The sequence below is a fragment of the Cherax quadricarinatus genome, chromosome 49 (genome assembly GCF_038502225.1).
Source record: "Cherax quadricarinatus isolate ZL_2023a chromosome 49, ASM3850222v1, whole genome shotgun sequence".
Taxonomy (NCBI): Eukaryota; Metazoa; Arthropoda; class Malacostraca; order Decapoda; family Parastacidae; genus Cherax; species Cherax quadricarinatus.
In genome coordinates this window covers 5,369,920-5,391,643 of record NC_091340.1, presented here as the reverse complement: position 1 = coordinate 5,391,643, position 21,724 = coordinate 5,369,920, and the positions used below count along the sequence as shown (strand labels likewise).

The 21,724-nt window shown below is 39.2% G+C and overlaps 1 protein-coding gene across 1 annotated transcript in view; it reads right to left on the bottom strand.

Annotated features, from left to right (window-relative positions):
* Nucleotides 1–10,499: 10,499 nt before the first annotated feature.
* The window catches only part of LOC128696946 (uncharacterized), a 41,413-nt gene continuing 30,188 nt past the window's right edge, over nucleotides 10,500–21,724 (bottom strand). Inside the window, exon 2 of the mRNA XM_070095141.1 lies at nucleotides 10,500–13,599. Within this exon, the coding sequence (XP_069951242.1) occupies nucleotides 11,981–13,216 (1,236 nt within the window). The 5' untranslated portion in view covers nucleotides 13,217–13,599 and the 3' untranslated portion in view covers nucleotides 10,500–11,980. The remainder of the gene's footprint in view (nucleotides 13,600–21,724) is intronic.

The following is a 21,724-nucleotide window of genomic DNA, read 5'->3' as shown; positions in this document are numbered from 1 at the left end:
TTTTCGAATACGTTCATTAGTCACTCGATCAACTTTGCCACTGTCTTGCATTTCATTATGGTGAATGGTTGTCAACAATGTGACATCTCGTTTGTCATGCCACCGTAATGCCATGATGTCATTGGCAGTAAACACCTGCACGTCATCACCACGAGCACCTGTGTTGAGCTTGGGCATATGTTTACGATTAGAACGCACTGTGCCACACACACGTCTTGTTCACTCGCATGAAATCACTGAGTAATGGGCTTGTGTACCAGTTATCGGTATATAATGTATGCCCCTTACCAAGATAAGGTGCCATCATGTTTCTCACTATGTCACCTGAGATACCCAATAACATCTTGGTATCTTTCAATGTTTTACTTCTCGATATAAATCCCAGTAATCTATTTGCCTTATTACGTACACTTAGGCACCTGTGTTGAGCTTGGGCATATGTTTACGATTAGAACGCACTGTGCCACACACACGTCTTGTTCACTCGCATGAAATCACTGAGTAATGGGCTTGTGTACCAGTTATCGGTATATAATGTATGCCCCTTACCAAGATAAGGTGCCATCATGTTTCTCACTACGTCACCTGAGATACCCAATAACATCTTGGTATCTTTCAATGTTTTACTTCCCGTGTATACAACAATATCCAACACCAGGCCACTGTCACAGTCACAGAGTACAAACAGTTTTATACCAAAGTGTTTCCTCTTGCTCGGTATATACTGCTTGAATGACAGTCTACCTTTGAACAAAATCAAAGACTCGTCAATTACAAGATTCATGAATGGATAAAAGTATATGCTGAACTTTAGTTTGAGATACATAAAAACATTTCTAATCTTGTATAACCTGTCACTTCTGTCAGGCCTGGTTTTGTCAGAGAAGTGCAACATACTTAACAGTAAGATAAACCTGTTCACTGGGATGATTTCACTGAAGACCGGGGTAGAAATTAGTCGATCTGTGGACCAGTATGCTTTTATATTATGCTTATAGACATGAGGCATAAGCATTATTGTTGCAAAAAGCAAATACATTTCTGCAACAGTCGTCTCTTTCCACCGGTGTAGTCTTGACTGTGGTGATATGATCGTATTTGCCATGGTGTACTCAAAATACTTATTACTTTCCCTGACAATAGTTTCCATCAATGGCTGGTCAAAGAATAATTCAAAGAATTCCAGTTCATTGGCCGTGATTCCAAGGAGACAAGTAGGTAGAATTCCACTTTGAGAGTCATCAAAGTGGTGGGGCTTGGGAACAAAATTGGGATTTTGCTGCCAATCCCAGATACGGTTTGCTGGTGGATACTGGACATCATAGGCTGGTTGTGCGGGTGGTTGTAGTTGTGGTGGGCTGGTGGCTGATGCTCCGCTTTGTCCTTGAACTGAGGAGTCAGCAGCGTGGGTCCCAGCCTGGGCTGGTGAGTCACGCATGGCGGTGCCACTACCATCACCACTACCACCATCTACTGATGCCTGTGGTCTATCCATGCCAAGTGTAGCCACATCATCCTCACTATCACTATCTAAACCTGGTGTAGGGCCACTGGATGTACTCCGGGATGTACTCCGTCCCCTGGGCACAGCATAGGGTACACTACACTTCACTGGTGAATATGATTCCTCACTATCACTACTCGAATGATCGTCAAGCGCAATAAAATCACAATCCACGTCACTATCATCATTACTGAAGTCAGAGGCCTGGCCACGTGAAAATATTAGTTTTCTCTTGCGTTGAGGTACAACCGACCGTGAGTCACGAGTGCCCACACCAGAGGTAGAAGGTTGAGGATCGTCAGGGTTTGCTGCACTATTATCGATATCCTGGTCATTCCTTTCGGTCACTAACTGCTCAAAGCCATAGAATTCGTCTTCATTTCCACTTCCATCAGTGTCAGAACTATCAGATAGGAAGAGGAGAGTCCCAATTTTCCATGGAGTGAGAGCTGACTTGCAACGAGGCATGGTGAACAAGGGTAACTGAGCTGACATTCCCACAATGCTATGCGGGCGCCTAGATTTTTTGTTTATGGCGCACACCCACCACGCAGACCCGTTCTCTCACATGTAGGCCTATGAGCCTTTTCGCGCTAAATTTGACGGCTCTAGAATTTTGGCGTAGATCTACGGTTTGGACACAACATGAAGCCATAGATCTACGGGACGGACCCTGAAAGGGTTAAAGACACGCTCTCTGGAATGGATTAATGTCGTAATCAGGGGGTTCACTGTATAGCCAAGGCAAAGTTGCAGACTGATATTTAAGCCACAAATAGTCTAGAAATGCATCTGGGACTTTTGCAAGGCACTGTATGGAATTTATGCAGTTAATGGAGTCAGTAGATGATTGATTGATAATAATAATAATAATAATAATAATAATAATAATAATATGTTGTGTATCTTCAAACGTATATGCTTCTAAACTGTTGTGTTCTGAGCACCTCTGCAAAAACAGTGATTGTGTGTGAGTGAGGTGAAAGTGTTGAATGATAAAAGCATTTTCTTTTTGGGGATTCTTTCTTTTTTTGGGTCACCCTGCCTCGGTGGGAGACGGCCGACTTGTTGAAAAAAAAAAAAATAATAATAATAATGTATAATAATAATACGTATAGTAATATAATACAATAATAATAATAATTAGTATGTATAATAATAATACATATATAATAATAATGTACTACATACAATAATTATAATAGACGTCACTAGATGGCAGTGTTTACCACAACAAAGGTTGTGGCTGCCTCCACCTGTTACATAATGACATTTTCTTCATTTTAGAGTATACATCATGTTTCTATGTTATTTATATTGTTATGTCAAATTAAATGAACTGTGATAGATAAATAAGCCGTATAGATGATATTAGTGAAATTATTCATAAAGCATTTTGCCCGGTCTCCAGACAAACTCTTGTTCACCGCCGACACCACCCATACCACAACATGCATGACATTTTATTAATTTTAGAGCATATATCAGGTTTCTATGTTATTTATATTGTTTATTATGTCATATTAGATGAAGTGAGATAGATAAATAAGCTGTAGAGTTGATATTAGCTAAATTATTGAAGTACAGAATTCCACTGGAACGGATTAATTTCATTTCAATTAATTTAAATGTGGAAAATCGACTCTGCAAACGAGCAAATCCAGTTGCCAGCAAGGTCATGGAACGGATTAAACTCGCAAGTAGAGGTTCCACTGTAGTAGATGTAACAAATTCAAATCAGCCAAATGCTTCAGGAACAGCTTAAAAAACACCTGAATTTAATGTACTGTAAACTGAAGGAGATTGAATATACAGTAATTGTAAAATCAGTTGCAACATGCATTCATACTCGCTATCTTCTGACCAAGCATTCAAATAATCTAACTTTAACTAGCCAACACTAAGTATAGTTTTTGTCTGCTTGATATGCTCTACATCACTAGGGTTGCCTAAAATTTGAGCTTATGGTTGTGATAGCTTCCTTTTGTTGTATGATAAGTGGTTTGAAGTGAATGACTGAGGTAGATCCACAAGTATAAATCCCACAGGCGAGATATAGGTAAATGAGAGAAATAGAATGTTAGTAAACTTGGGAACAATGTTAAAATTTGGAGAATATTATGCAACACAACTGGGATTTATGGTGGTTCCTCCACCCCAAGCTAGAAAAAATTACTACACAATAAATATTTTATTATGTTAAATGTACAGTAGGGCCCTGCTTTACTGCGTTTAGCTTTAAGGCGTTCTGCTAATATGGACATTTCAAATTATGACCAAAACTCGCTATACAGCTCCCCCCACCTGACTTTCTAATACAGTCACCATTCTCCGTGGCCACCATGTCTCTCCATCATGTCTGGAAACTTTCCAAAATTTCAAGTGTTTTAAAGTTACTTAAAATTTTATATACGTATATGTACTCTGATAATTACACTTGTGTACCTGTACCTAATTAAACTTACATACTGTGCTGGTGTGCAGGTACACATTAAAATCACTAAAAAGTGTCTTTTGTCTCGAGAAAGCCATATTAACCCATAAACGGTCTAAACGTATATATACGTTCACTACCCCAGTGCCCCGAATATTTTAAAAAATAAAAAATAATTTTTTTTAATGAAAATAAAGAGCATATTTTTCTAAGTGTTATAGGATTAAAAAAAATTAGGGTCAGTACTTACTGAGATATGAGGCTGCACATTTGGTACTTAATGCTCATCTGACGGCAACAGAGTCCTGCCGCTTGCAGAAGTGTTGCCGATATACCATTTTTTCTCATTTTTATATTATTTTATATAATTTTTATGTTCTGATAATTACAATTTATTGTAGTTCTTGTCATTTCATAATCAATATTTGTTCTGACACTAATATTAGGTACTGAAATTGTACTCAAATTGTCACAAACACATTGACAGGTGGACATTTACACCTGCCTTGGTCATTTACTATTGTCTAGGAATATATACAAAATATTTACAGGTCCCAGCAATGTTTTGGATACACGGGAGTATAGAAGAAGAAGAAGAAGAAGAAGAAGAAGAAGAAGGAAGAAGAAGAAGAAGAAGGAAGAAGGAAGAAATTACCTTGAAGCAATGTGTAAAACAAGTGTTCAGTGACAGGCATCAGGGAGGGCAGCAATAAGATCAGATATGAGATGACATTTGATGGGCTGCAGCAAGGGTGCAGAGATCAGATAGTGCAGAGATAAGAGGAGATAAGCTATGACATTTGATGGGTGCCAGCGAGGGTGCAGAGATAAGGGATGACATTTGATGAGCTCGTATCTCTGATTATCTGTCTGTCTTATTTCTCTGTCTGCTTGTCTCTTTCCGTCTCTCTGTCCGTCTCAGTGAGAGCCACTGTGAACCAACAGGTATTCTTATGCATTATATCTACAAGCACAGTATAGCACTTTGGACTTTTTAGGTTATCCTAGGTAATTTACACTATGTATAATTGTATTTGTGTGTACCTGTGAGACAGACAGACAGATAGAGAGATAGACAGAGACAGACACAGAGATAGACAGAAATAGACAGACCATAAACTTGGGGTTAACATCACTTTCCTCTTAAAAGAGGAGTGTTAATATGACATTACATCAGTGAATCCTTGGTGTTTGCCCCACTGTTTACTCTAGCTGGCACTCAGTACAACTGGCACTTCCACAAGGTACTCAGTGGTCCCAGATTTTTTTTAATATGGTGCACACTGAGTGTTAAGACCCATTCTATGCTAACCAGGCATCTCAGGCCAATCATGCCAAATTTGGAGGTAGGAAAAATAAAACGTATATGTACCTTTGGGGCGCTAGCGGTAAGAACGTATATATACACGTTTGGACCGTTTATGGGTTAATAATAATAATAATACTCACTCGGAGGCACATTAAATGTCGTATATTATGTTAATATACACATTTTTATTAATCCATCTATGATATTTTTTCAAAATTATATAGTAAACAGGTTAAGTAACATATAAACATGATAAATACACCCCACAGTAGAATAAATTAATATAAATATAGTTCAGCACCAAAGAAAATATGTACACAATAATATTACAAGGGGAAACTATAGAAAATTGTTCCTTTTGTATGCCTTCACTCAGAGTGTCATTTCTTCTAAAAATGGTATTACATGAGAATAGGAGTGTTGCTCTTTATTAATTCTACTGTACCAATGTGGAGACAATGTGTACACAATGTAAAGTGTTTGTATTATGGTATAATACAGACGTATGAACCAAAACCAGACACCTTCGTCTGTTTACATAACTCCGCATCTTACCACCCCCCGCTGCCGCTGGTGGGGTAGGGTGGGGTGGAGGTGGCCTGGCTGGCTACAATACCAACCACACCCAATTTTTTTTACAATAAACACTATTCATCTCACCCTGCATCAAGACTACAAATATTTTAAAGTAAGTAACGAGTGAACTGTGTATGCATTTTATTGCTCTGGGACACTCTAAATATCAAAGTATACTACTTGTGGGCGAGGTGGGGTGGGGGTGGCCTTGCTTGGCTACCATACCTACCACACCTGATTTTTTACAATAAATACTACTCATCTCACCCTACATACAACTACAAATATTTTAAGGTAAGTAATGAGTGTACTATACTATGTGTATTTTACTTTTTTATTGTTTTTAATGCCTAGTTCTATTGTTAACTTAATATATGTTAGTGTAAACTTAACTAGCATTTATATGCATTTATAAGTGAAAAAAAAAAGTCCTCCACTTTATGGCAATTTCCGCTTTATGGTGGTAGTCTAGAACCTAACCTGCAGTATAAGTGGGGCCCTACTGTATTGCTGAAAATAATTTATTTAATAAGAAAACTGATGTAATTGGCCAATACTAAAATGCTAATAAAAATCAAAGTCAGCTGAAATTAGACTAAAAAAAAAACAAAAAAACACTGAAGTAGTGGAAATACCAGAATTCATCCATTCTCAAATTATTAGAAAATGCAAATGAAAAAAACTTACCAGTAAAGATTTTAATAATGCCAAATAAAAAATATTTATTTTAATAAATCAACTCTTAATGCAGTGTTTATTTTATAATGCTGAATTCAAAACAAAACTGTTTAGATGAAGAAAAACTCATCAACATCAGGGACCTCAGAGGGAGGATTCATATGGAATTATTTCATACCTATCCCTGGTCACGGCATGGTCGTGGACTGGGCCGTGGGGGTGTTGATCCCCAAAACACTCTCCAGGTATTTATTACCTACTTCTCCTAGTTTTGGTATGTTTGCTGGTTTTTATTCTCTTGCTGTGGTGTTTGGATATCAGGTGGGGAGTGCATGTCAAAATAGAAAGACCCCAAAAATAAGAGAAAACACTCACTCTCACTCTTTCAGTCACTGTCTTGCTAGAAGCATGCTGACCTCATAGTTCAGATTACCCTCTGAACTGCATTGTCCCTACCCCTCTTTCAGCATGCAGGCACTGTACCTCTCACCTCCAGAACTAAGGTCCAGCTAACCATTTCCCTGAACTCCTTTATAAATTTCATCTTGCTCATACTCCAACAACCCTCTTATCACCTTGAATATTTTAGCTGAGGATGAAAAGAAAACTCAGAGACCTCATAAATAAAAAAAATTTTCTGTAGTCAAAAAGCAGTTTTCTGCTAAGGAGCCCTAGAGTACCCACCTGGAACTGTACCATCAACACAGAAAAAGAAGGCTGCTGGAAAAAGGGGCCAAAACCACACAGGAATTAAGCTACAGGTATCTGTAAAGTCCAAAAGAGCAGTTTCATAACACAATTACAAGGAATTGTGCTAGAAACAGTGTGGAAGAGGATCTCTGTACTCAGTCATTTGAAGAACTGGCAGTGGACAGCATTAAGCTGAAGAAAATTAACTTTGCAAAGCCAGAAAACTGTCATTACATGCACACATACATGCACCTGAACCTGCAACAGACAGGCACACTACTATACTAAGCAAGAGGCTGAAGCTGTAAACTCGCTGTAAACCCACCAATGACAGAACCTACAGATCAATTTATTCCCGAGATGCACCTCTCTGGCCATTTATAAGACATGGCACACAATTATACTGGGAAACTTTCCTCTTACCCCTCAACAGGCTATGCAAACCATCATGAAAAACAGGACAAGACTAGTACTAGCACTAGACTGCTAGTGCTAGTGAGCACCAGCAGTCTAGTGCTCACTAGGAGTATCGTTTTACTGTATTTTCAAAGCCCTAGAACCCTTTAGTTATTTAGAGCTTTAAACAAGAACAAAAAGGCCCAATATCATGACGGAACAACACAAACATTTTACTTCAACCATTATTCTGCCACTAACGATACCAACCTGCTACTGGTATGACTAATTCACTCATATTACATAAATCATAGTTACAATGCAAGTAAACCTATTCAAAGTTCTTTTTTTTTCACATTTCACTATCTACGCATATAAAATGTTCTGTTATTGGCATAAATTGCAGCCAATTTAGACAAAGGAAAAATATCCCCACCATTTTTGCTGAAAGATCCCAGGTTCTTGTGGGAAGAGTGGCACCCCTCCCAGAGGCCAAACCACCTCATTAAGTTGATCCAGTGCCATTGGGCTTACAGGGAGAGCATCGATATCTATAGATATATACAGTGGGTTACTTATCCAAAGGCATGACTAAGACCCTACATAAAGTAGGCAATGTAATCATTCCTCATCAAGTAGTATCATTGGCAATTCTCAGATGTCAATGACACTGATGTCTATTTTAAGTTCATTACTGCGCAGAGACAGCTGACCACACCACTTGGAGCCCACAAGACAAGGATGTTCATCAGTTAACCCAAGTGCCACAGTTGCTAAACACACAGCATCACTTATACAGTGGTATGTTACTCTGGCATAGGTAAAACTAAGGATGTAAAGACTCACAGCAAGAAACCAGCTGAAAAATCTAAAAGACTCCACAGCAGACATGAAAATTTTTAACAAATCAACAGATATCCACTACAAATTTTGGCTCTCAAGGGCAGGATGAAAATAAAGGGCAGCCCTGAACAAGGAACTTCAACACCAAGATCCAGTGAAATCTGGATGTTTGGACTGCCCAACCAAAAGACCTGAAATTAATCAACTGCTGCTACAGCAGTGATCAGCACTACTTATCTCTTAAATATGAATGTGCAGCTCCTTATATTTCTTGCTGTGTTTTTTGCAAATGTGGAAGAGTAGTTTCAACCAAATAACAAAAAATCTGGATGATGATGCAGAGGAAGCTCATGATGATCATTAATGATTGATGATATCAAGGATTTAGTTCATTATTATCTCCATGATTTAGTGTTAGTAAAAAGCCATACTGTTAGGGTTTCAGGAGAAAGCCCACAGCCATTAGTCTGACCCTTGGTTTGCTCTCAAAACACTGCTGTGGCATTAGAAGAGATAGTCTTACTTGTGAGTAGATATCATGTATACATAGTAGAAGCTACTGGGCAAGGATGATCAATAGTGTACTGGTAATAATCAAATGCGTGTCATATTTACTGCCCTGTTTATAAATGAACATCAATTATTGATAATCATATTGTATTAGCCATCTGAGTGGCATCTGTAGGTATATGGTAAAATGTTTGGTTAATATTCTCTGAATATGACCAAAAGTAAATGTATGCCTATGAAAGAAATTAACTGTGAATGCTGGCTAGCTCACTGTTATTCCCTTGGCTGTTGCAAAGGACACTGGGAAGGCGAGTACGTATTTCAGTGTCTATAACCACTAATTTAGGCTTAGGATGGCAGCACTTTACGATGATGATGATATTATTATTATTAATAATAATAATAATAATAATAATAATAATAATAATTATAATAATAATAATAATTATAATACAGTGGAACCTTGGTTTTCGTCAAATTCGGTTTTCGATTATTTTTTCGTCAAAATTTTGTCCCAGTTTTCGTTCATCACCTCGGTTTTCGTTGGTCTGCTATACTGAATTTGTCCACTTGCCCACGCCCACACAAAGCATCCCACGCGGTCTGAGTCAGTCTGGGTTTGTTTCTCGTCGAGTGAGCATTACCCTGAGCGTTCATCCAAAACATTTCATAATAATCCATTGTTTTTTGTGCCTGTTCATTGAGTGCTACTGCTAATTAAGCCACCATGGGGCCAAAGAAACTTCTGAGTGCCAGTCCTTTGATAAAGAAGGCGAGAAACACAATAAAATTTAAGAAAGAACTTTTAGCAAAGTATGAAAGTGGCGTATGTGTGGTTGATCTCGCCAGGACGTATAGGAAGTGATGAAGGACATGTGTGCAAAGTGGAGTGAATTGCAAAGTTTTGTGGAGAAATATCACCATAACAAAGCTGTGTCTGCAACATGTTCAATGACAATGCCTTGTACCATTTTAAGCAAATCTTAGAGACGCCATAAGCAGACGAAAACCGAAGTTCCACTGTATCTTTATTTAACTACGTGTACAAGGTATACAGACCTAGCTGACATCAATGACATACTACATGTATATAGAAAGCCCTTTGTTATGCTGAGCATTTCGGGTAAATTAGGTCGGTGTCCCAGGATGCGGCCCACACCAGTCGACTAACACCCAGGTACCCATTTTATCGATGCTACCAGAGCCCCTAATGTCTGATTCTTGAGTTAATCATCCTATCAGGCTAAAAGTACAAGAGATGGCTTCTTTTGCCATCAAAAACACTTTTTTGGGGGCAATAAATTAGATTAAAATACTCAATACATACTATTTACATTTTGGATTTTTCAAATTCATCAAGGATGAGAGTGGCACCTGCTGTTTCAGTCTAAACACTCAGTGGTTTAATATCAGCTAAGAACAATTAAGCACAATAAAATTCCAGGTTCATCCATCTTTCCATGCAACTAAAAGGAATTACTTCAATTAATATTTGATCTTGGAATATCAGCTGTTTTTCCTAATAATGCACATTTTTGTCAGTTTACCAGCATTTGTAAAGAATTATCTTAAGTCCAGTAAATGATAATTATATAATTATTATAATCATGGGGGAGTGCTAAACCCATAGGATTATACAGCACATGTTGGGGGGGAAGGTATTCAGACTCATTTCAAGGAACCAGAGCACAGATCCAATTCCCTAGATCAAGAGCCCCTGACCAGCATCAAGGAACCTCTCTTGAGGGGCAGTAAATGACAAGAAAATTTTGGATGGGTTCACCATGCTGAACCTCAACTGTGACACTGCACAAGCGCTGACTTAACTCATTATCAGTGCCTTCACAGAAAAGGCATCAAGAAAAGCATTAAACAATTGATAAAACAATCAAATTTTGTCTCAAGTTTCATTTGGTGCCTTATATTTTTTATGTAACCTTTCTTTAATGGTTAGAGGTACTCTGGATAAACATGGCCTGGAGCTTACTACACCTCTGAGAGGTCCTGATATGGAGTGAACCCGAGTTATCATGACAGTCCAAGCCCCCATGTATCCCAGAGGAACCCAAAGAACAGGGCCTGAACATAGGAGGGGCAGTATAATCACAAAACATGCTAGCAGGAACACAGTTATCCATTCCAAACAAGAAGCAGTCAGGGAAAAGCCACTTGGAAAGCCTAAAATTGGCCCCAGGTGAGGAAAGCATATCACAATACCCCAACACAAGGATCCCCAGATCTCAAAGAAAAAGCAGAACAACCCCAAGGGTGGCCGTATATGGAGCACCGAACTTTCAAAGGCCAAACCCCAATGTTTTACGTGGACAACCAACCATTCTCAAGTCTTAAGAGTAGGGCACGGCAGGCAGAGTGGGCATCATCCTCAAAAAGAACATGAAAGACAGCTGCAGATGCAGACATTATCCCTGAAGCTGCCAGAGTTGGGCAGATGGTAACCCAGCCAAAAATACTGATGTGGAAAAAAATCCAGGTAATAACTGGGGTCAGTCGTGTGTACACAACAAGGTACAGTATTAACTACGGAGTGGAGCCACCTAGATTGTCTTAGGCACAAATAAGCTACAAGAGAATCCAAGGGGTAGATCATGATCACATTCACAGAAGGAGCACTAAACCCATGGGTCACAATGCCTGGGGAGCACTACGCCGCCCATACATGTCGCAATGCCTGGGGAATGATATGGGTATTAAACAGGTATAAGTGTTATAATTCAGGTGGAACGCATATCCCCCACAGCAGAAATACGTACATCAATACTCTGATAGCCTCTCTAATAGTTATGCATCCCAACAAAATTATTAACCCAATGCCTTCCAATAAATTCTGTCCTGCCTCTAAGGTAATACAAAATGTAATAAATTATGTTTATCAAAACACAGTGCATACATATAATGTAACATCTGCAAAGATTAACTCAGGATAAAATACATCAAAGGAACATGAAGACAATTACTGCATATAACACAGCCACTGTAAAGAAAGAATACTATGACTTTTACTCCCATCAATAACACCAAACTAATCTACATTAAATAATAAGAGCCTTACAGATCCAATATGCCTTCCATGAGAATCTATGGAGAAGCTGCTAAGATGTTCTTGAGTTATGTAGAAATAGCATGGCCATTTATTAAACATTGGGTGACTGGAGTGGTGAAGATTGTGCCTGATTAAGTTAATGCCTTGTTCATCTTCTGAGAAATCCTCCATCTCAACATCCTGCTGAAAACTTGGATCACACTGGGTTATGCCACATGACACTAGAGAGATTTGCTGGCTGTCATGAACAAGATAGTCTTCCAATGGACCAGCTGCTCCTTCTGGTTCACAGGAGTCTATATGACCAAAATCAACATATTCACCGATATTTTTTGCCTCTCCTACGCTACAGTTACCACTTAGCTTAGATTTAACTTCTTCCTTCATACAAGTGTCTGACTCTTCATTACGAAGTTCACAATTCATAACACTGTCATCAATACTATCAGATGCAGGAAATCTTTCAACTCTCTTATTTTGTACAGGCACTGTTTCTCTGGCATCATTATTTTCACTACAACTAAATGACTGGTCTTCCACCATACTTTCTTCCACATCTTTGGGGTTAGCATCCCTTCGAGACTCGGAACTGCTTTTTTCAAAAGTATTCCCATGGCTACCTTCCCCTGTCACTGGAGACAAAACATTACAATCCAAATCTTTTCTACCGTCATTTGGTAAGCCACAGTTGAGATGCACTTTGCTGCGTGCACCACTACTAGTATCACATAAATCAGGCAAACTAGCCTTGGTACCAATTGTTACACAATCTTCAAAAGACTCTTCTACCCCACCTGAGGGTTCCCCATACGAGCGAGGCGGGAGACCCCAAGCTCCTTCCTCAGTCTCCTCCCCATTACCTCCACTTTGTGACATACTTGTCATGAATTCTTTATCACAGGCAGCTTGAGCAATAGTGGTGTCTGCGTCTATATCGCAAGACCTACTATTCCGTCTTTGCAACTCACCACAGTTCTGTCCATCACTGGCGCATAAATCTGGAGGAGGCATTGTATCCCTCCTCTCCTGGCTAGCATCATCTATGCCACACATCCCAAAATCAAGTTTGGGTGATTGCTGGTATTCCTCTCTCTGCACATCTGTCACCTGCCCTGCCTTTGTGTGACCTAAATGCTGAGACTGACAGACAAAACTGCCTGCAAGACACACTGGTGTTGGTGCATTCTCCACTGGGGAAGAAGTTGATGGCAACATCACATTAGATGCGAAAGAAACATTTATAATTGCCTAACCTTCTCCCACTCCAAGAGAGAGGAATACACACACACAATTCCATACTGCTTACATGGAAAAGAGAATTCCACTACTTTAACAGGCAAGCATTTTTCATTACAAAATTTTTAATGACGTTGTATCTTTTGTGACAAAACATCTCATTAATAAACATCATTCCTGACAAATAAATTCACGGTTTTGACGAATTTATTGTAGGATTTCATCCAACTTTAGGAAACATTTTCAAGATTACACTACAGTATATGCAAAAAAAAAAATCACTTTTTCAGAGCGACAATTTGGAATGTTTCGATTCATCCCTCCTCTTCTTTCTCTTCTTTTTCCTGTGTCGTTCACAACACCTGCAAGAGAAGATTCCAACTATTACTCTCATGTCACACACACAACTTCCAAATCCTGATAAACAAATTTATTTTCAAGATGTACATAACTGCTACAAAATTAAGACACATTCATTTCAAACACTTTGGAAAGTGCCTGGCTATCAGAGAATTTTGAGTAAACTATAACTAGAACTTAAAAACTACTTGACATTATATAGCTGAAGTTAGATTACTTGAAGGATAAGTCTGTATAACTAAACTGACTGTGGGTAAGATTAACTGTAATGACTATTTTATGTAATAAAACTGTGTACTATACATTAAAACAGCAATGTTAGCAATAATTTTAGTTAGTGTACAATAACTACTGAGGGAAGAAAAATAGTGGTGACTATATGCATGAATATAAATGCTGACAGAAATCAGGACAAACAGGTTGCCTCAGGAACCATACTTGACACTTTTATTCATTCTAATCAAATTTGCATCAAATTCAGGTGGTATTTTTTTTTTATATTTTTAAAGCAGTTGGCAGACAAGGAACTTTCAGAATCTTCTAAAAGAGTGTTTCTTACTCTTAAAGCTTTTATTTGCATGGAGTTTAACCCTTTGACTGTCGAAGGGCCCAATCCTGAAGTTGCTCATGGTGTCGCAAAATATTCGAAAAAAAAAAAAAATTATTTTTTCTTATGAAAATGTTAAGATTATTTTTCTGATTGTTTTAGTCCCAAAAAATAAAATTTCCCATCAGTACTTACCGAGATATAGAGTCCTGAAGTTTGCTGAAATTGATCTGCTGGCGGCAACAGCGGTGACTGCCGCTCACCCGGTAAACTTTTATTTACTTGTATTCGATGGTTTCTTGTTTTTTTCACTATTTTATTTTTTCACATAACTTTTGTGGCCTGTGAGACCAAATTATTGTGCAATGTTCAAATATGCACTCGTTGAATGTAACACAATTATAGCAAAAACACTCGTATCATTATAATGTTGCTAAAACTTGTTTACACAAACAAACAATGTAAACAAATGTTTATTACGATTGCTTTATAATATATATACATATGTACAATCACTGGACACTTTATTAGAAGTGCTGCAGCTTGTGGAATTCTTTGAAACATGGGTATAAGCACAATGGTGTCTTACACTCCTCACACATAAAACGAGTGTCTCTGCGTTTTTGTTGGCGTTTTGTGGTATGTCCACAGACAAAACACCTCTTCTGAGCATTTTTCTTGGCAGTAGTAGCAGGCAGTGGTATGGGGTAGTGATCACCAGGCCTCAGACGAGAGGACATGTGTTGATAATTTCGTGGGCGCTGGTCTATTGCAGGTGTTGTTTCTTGGTACTTGAATATTATTTGTCTGATGACTGACAAACAAAATTCACCATATTTGGGTTTGTTCTTGGTCTTCAACTTATACATATTATAAGCATTCAGCATGGAAATGTCAAGAAGATGGAAAAACAGTTTTATGTACCACTTATAACTCTTGCGAACACAGTCAGCAAACCCAATCTGCATGTCACATTTGTCCACTAAGCGCATATTGAGGTTGTAATCCATCACAGCTGCAGGTTTTACAATAGGTTCATTGGTCTCTCTATTCTGCTTGCCAGTCTCTACCATTTCGTGTCGGTGAACTGATGTCAGCAGTGTGACATCACGTTTGTCATGCCACCGAAATGCCATGATGTCATTGGCAGCAAACACCTGCACTTCACCTCTACGACTGCCAGCTTCGAACCTAGGCATATGTTTACGACTTCTACGCACTGTGCCACACACATCTGTCATGTTCACTCGCAAGAAATCACTGAGTATAGGGCTTGTGTACCAGTTGTCAGTATATAAAATATGCCCCTTACCAAGATATGGCTCCATCATTGTTCTAACCACATCACCAGAGATACCCAGTAACTTCCTGGTATCTTCCATTGTTTTACCGCCAGTGTACACAATTATATCCAAAACCAGACCAGTTTTGCAATCACACAGAACAAATAACTTTATACCAAAGCGTTTCCTCTTGCTTGGTATATACTGCTTGAATGAGAGTCTTTCTTTGAACAAAATCAAAGACTCGTCAATAACAAGCTTCCTGAAGGGATAAAAATACATACAGCACTTTTGTTTCAGGTACATAAACACACGTCTGATCTTATATAACCTGTCGCTTCTGTCAGGCCTGGTTTTGTCTGAAAAGTGTAACATACGTAACAGTAACACAAATCTATTCACTGGTATAATGTCACTGAAAGCAGGGGTTGAAAATAGGCGGTCTGTCGTCCAGTATGTGCTGACACTATGCTTATACACATGTGGCATAAGCATTATTGTGGCAAAGAACAGATACATCTCTGCCACAGTTGTGTCCTTCCACTGGTGTAGGCGTGATCTTGGTGAAAGCATAGTGTTTGCCATGGTGTACTCATAGTATGTATTGCTTTCCCTGACAATAATGTCCATCAGGGGTTCATCGAAGAACAACTGAAAGCATTCCAGTTCAGTGGGATTGTTCCCAAGTGTACATGATGGCCGTATTCCACTTTGTCCTCCATCAAAGTCATGGGGATTGGGAACAAACTCGTCATCTTGATGCCAATCCCAGATGCGGTCAGCTGGTGCGTTCTGGATATTGTAATGTCGTTGTGGTTGTGCAGGTTGTGGTTGTGGTTGTGAGAGTGTGGGGTCGGCCGAAGCAGGTTGTAGTTGTGCAGAGTCAGCAGCGCGGGCACTAGCGTGGCCCGCTGCTGGTGTCACATGACTCATGGCACCGTCACTATCACCACCACCGCCTGCTGCCTCACTCACATCATTTATACCCATCGTAACAATATCGTCATCTTCACTATCAGGACGTGGTGTAGGGCCACGGGATGTGCTCCGAGATGTACTCCTTCCTCTTGGAAGAGCATATGGCACACTACCAGACCGCATGCGACGTCGTACATACTGCCGTTTCACTGGGGAATATTCACCCTCACTGTCACAACTAGAAGTGCTTTCAATAACCTTGAAATCACTATCACTATCACTTGCACTGCTCACATCTGAGTCTTGTACACGGGCAAATAGTTTCCTCTTTCGTCCTGGTACAGGTGAATATGAACGAGCCGGCCTAGCACCAGAGGTGGATGGTTGTGGGTCATCTGGGTTTTCATCACTAATTATGTTATCCTGGGTAATTTTCTCGGTCACACCCGCTTCAAAACCAGGGAATTCACTTTCACTGACACTATCATCACTGTTTGAGCTATCACTTGGGAACAAAAGACCTCCAATCCGCCGAGGAGTGAGGAACTTCTTACCGCGAGGCATGGTGAAAATGGACTACCAAGATGGCGTTCCCACAATGCACCGCTGAGTCCCAGGTTTTTTTTCACAGGGTGCACACCGACCACTGAGACCCATTCTCTCTCGTGTAGGCCTACCAGCCCTCTCCCGCTCGATTTGAAGCCGCTAGAATTTATGCGTATAGATACGTCAAACACGGTATCTCCCATGACGTACATATACGACCGCGACAGTCAAAGGGTTAACATGTGGTAAATCAAGATTTGTTACTTGTATTGTTTATGCATTCTGTTGCCTGGGTTAGTATTTGCATCGAGCGTCTTGTATACAGTATGCAGAGTATTAAGGGAGGGTGGCAAACAAAAATGAGCATGACAAGCATTATTTAACCTTTTGAGCAGTAGATGAAGTGTATTGTCTGGAGCCTGATCTATTCATCATTCTAAAAGCAAATTTTTGTCATTACAATGAGTTTTGGATGATTTCCTACTGTAGATCCTCAAGTGCATATGCCATAAATGAAGTTAGGACAGATTGGTTTAATTCTGTTGAACCCTTTCAGGGTTTCAGCCGTACTAGTACGGCTTATGCTCCAGGGTTCTTGACATACTAGTACAGTGGACCCCCGACATTCGATGGCATCGACATTCGATAAATCCAACATTCGATGCATTTTAACGCAAAAATTTCGCATCGACATTCGATACGATTCATACGAGACGTGTCCACGTGTGGCCTGAACTGCCCCGTGTGTGGGACTGTTTACAAGCCAGCCAGTGTGCGCGCATCTAAGGATACATTCAGTACATTCCATATTATCCATATTATCACTGTTTTTGGTGCTTGTTTCTGCAAAATAAGTCACCATGGGCCCCAAGAAAGCTTCTAGTGCCAACCCTGTGGTAAAAAGGGTGAGAATTAGTATGGAAATTAAGAAAGATTTTGAAGGTTTTGGGGCTAACCCTGAGAAGCCTATGCCAGTTGTGGAATCCATTGTGCCTACTTCAAAAATTAAGGAAATGTGTGCAAAGTGGGTTGAACGGTAAACCTTTATGGATGAAAATCACCCTAACACAGCTATTGCAAGCCGTGCTGGTGACTATTACAATGACAATGTTATGGCCCATTTTAGACAAATCTTAAAGGAACGGCGACAGAGGTCCAGTGACTCTCAAGCTGGTCCAAGTGGCATTAAAAGAAGGGAAGTAACCCCGGAAAAGGACTTGCTACCTCAAGTCCTAATGGAAGGGGATTCCCCTTCTAAACAGTAACAACTTCGACACTATCCCCTCCTCCCATCCCATCAATCACCATCAGATCTTTATTAAAGGTAAGTGTCAATTATTCTATTGTTATTGTCATTATTGTAATTATTCTATTGCATTAAACTTAATATTTCATGTGGTAAAATTTTTTTTTTCATACTTTTGGGTGTCTTGCACGGATTAATTTGATTTCCATTATTTCTTATGGGGAAAATTAATTAGATTTTCGATACTTTCGACATTCTATGAGCTCTCAGGAACGGATTAGTATCGAATGTCAGGGGTCCACTGTACACCTAAATTCTAGCGCCCTCAAATCTAGTTAGAGAAAGCTGGTAGGCCTACATATGAAAGAATGGGTCTATGTGGTCAGTGTGCGCAGTATAAAAAAAAAATCCTGCAGCACACAATGCATAATGAGAAAAAAAGAAAACTTTGACCGTACTTTTGGATTAAAACAGCGACTTTGCACTGTATTTTCGTAGTATTTATTGTTGTATTCTAGTTTTTCTGGTCTCATTTTATAGAATGGAAGACATATTACAGAAATTGAGATGATTTTGACTGGTTTTACAAAGAAAAGTACCTTGAAATTGACCTCAAAGTAGCAGAAATGTTTGATTTTTACCAAAGTTCAAAAGTAAACAAATCATGCTGTGTGTCCAATACACGTCAACTGGTGAGTCTAATATTCTTTCACAAGTGCGATGATGTTATTTATACCATTTCTACACCAATGCAGTAGTCTGCATAACAGTAAATCTTCTATCTTTTTTTTTTTTGTGAGAATAAAAATTCAAAGTGGAAAGAAAAAGAATGTAAGAGGGGCATGGGGACGTGACTAATGAACAGAGGAAATGTTATTTTAGTGCCAGGAATGTCTTTCTTGTTTATTCTGGACCCTATTCGGAAATTGGCATCTTTTGAAATTTGTGTGAAATTGGCAAAATTGCTAAATTCTGACCACTGTATTGGATAGTTGAAACCGGTAAATGGGTGGTTTCTTGTACTCATTCGATAGAAAAAATGGAGTTCTAGTAAAATTATGATTTTTGTCGACAAGTACAGTGGACCCCCGGTTTACGATATTATTTCATTCCAGAAGTATGTTCAGGTGCCATTACTGAACGAATTTGTTCCCATAAGGAATATTGTGAATTAGATTAGTCCATTTCAGACCCTGAAACATACACGTACAAATGCACTTACATAAATACACTGATCGTAAAGCGGGGGTCCACTGTACACTGGAATTGGCCGAAAATAGGGCTCAAAGTGGGCAAAATCGCCGATGCGGAAACATCGTCCAGACCTCTAACTTCGCGAGAGCATAATTCCGTAAGTTTTCCATCAAATTTCATACTTTTGGTGTCATTATGATCGGGAAAAGATTCTCTATCTTTTCATAAGAAATAATTTTATTTTTTTTTTAAATTTGGCCAATCCTGAGAACAAGTCTCTGAGAGGGACTGTCGACCCTGAAAGGGTTAAGTAAATGTTTGATGTACTGTATACAGTAATGCCTTTTTTTTAAAAAAATGCCCTTTGTTTCAGAAAATTTCCTTGGTATGTGATGGATGTGCGAGTTTAATTTGTTGAGAGATAGAGATTATTTATTTATTTTATATATATATATATATATATATATATATATATATATATATATATATATATATATATATATATATATATATATATATATATATATATATATATATATATATATATATATATATATATACACACATACACACAGTGGTCCCTCAATAATCGTCCGGCCTGAAAGTCGTCCATTTCAGAAATAGTCCTGTTTTTTCGTCAAAATATTGGCTCGCAAATGGTCCGGTAACTCGCTAATAGTCCTAATAGTCCTTCGTCCTGGACGCGTACTCACGCTCTGAGCCGCCTTGGCCTTTCCTTCCCAGCCAGTGTGCCATTGTTTACCAGTGAGTGACGGTCCCCTCACATGCTCCTACGAAATATTTCATAATATTCCATTGATTTTAGTGCTTGCAAGTGCTAAATAAGTTACCATGGCTCCAAATAAAGCTTCTAGTGCCAGCCCTTTGGTAAAGAATGTTAGAAACACATAATTTATGAAAAAGTTTGTAGAAAAATGCAAAGATGGTGGTGGTAGAGTGGAAGCAGTTGTCATAGTGGTTGATGAACATAAGAACATAAGAAAGGAGGATCACTGCAGCAGGCCTGTTGGCCCATGCTCGGCAGGTCCTTTACAATTCATCCCACTAATGAAACATTTTCCCAACCCAGTCCTCAATGCTACCCAAGAAATAAGCTCTGATAACTCTATCCACTCATTTGCAAGTCCCAAATGAGTGGATAGAGTTATCAGAGCTTATTTCTTGGGTAGCATTGAGGATTGGGTTAGGAAAATATTTCGTTAGTGGGATGAATTGTAAAGGACCTGCCGAGCATGGGCCAAGAGGCCTGCTGCAGTGATCCTCCTTTCTTATGTTCATCAACCACTATCACAACTGCTTCCACTCTACCACCACCATCTTTGCATTTTTCTACAAAATTTTTCATAAATTGTGTGTTTCTCACATTATTAACCAAAGGGCTGGCAATAGAAGCTATCTTTGGTGGTAGAAGGTAGTAGTGATGGTGGTAACAGTTGTAATAGTGGTAGAAGGTCATTGTGATGGTGGTAGAGGGTTCCTTCTTTAGTGATTCAGCGATTCTACCAACTCCTCCAATGTTGTTGGAGTTACATAGGGCTACAAAAACCACCGCCGCCTCACCACCATTATGGACGGCTTACACTCAGTGGCCCTTATATACCCAACAACAACACAACACGGTGGAAATATAAACACATATGCAGTATAATGTGATCCTTTATTGACAACGTTTCACCCACACAGTGGGCTTTTTCAAGTCACACACAGATCTGAACATTAAAATGGTATAAAATACCGACAGATTGTTAGGTAAGACACATACGCAACAGTTAGGCATCTTTATTTCGAAGACACTGCCGAGAAGAGATACATAGTCCTCCCCACCAACTCCATTGCCAAACATGTTTCCAACATCTTTTCCAATACATCATTCCAAGTATCTACCTCCACAACCACGACCATCAAGGACATCACCAGTAGTAGACAGGACAAGCCTCCATCCTCTGCAGGGGTATACATAATCCCTTGCAATGGCTGCAACAAATTATATGTGGGCGAAACATCAAGAGACCTCCAAACACGTATTTCAGAACACCAATATGCAAGCAGGACTGATGATACAAGGAATGCCTGTGTACAACATCGCAATTCACACAACCATTTAATTAACTACAGAAACTCAAGACTTATCGCCACAGAAGACAACACTCAATACCGAAGAATCCCGGAATCATCGCTTATCTCTATAACCAACAATTTCAACCAGAACAACGGCTTCTATAACATAGCTGAACCACTCGCCAAGAAACTTCATCGCTATCCCACATAAGAACATAGAACACTGCAGAAGGTCTACTCACAACTCGTCCAATACCCCTGCCAAGCTACCCAAGACTCTATAACCCCACCCGGTAGACCATCAGATGCAGCAT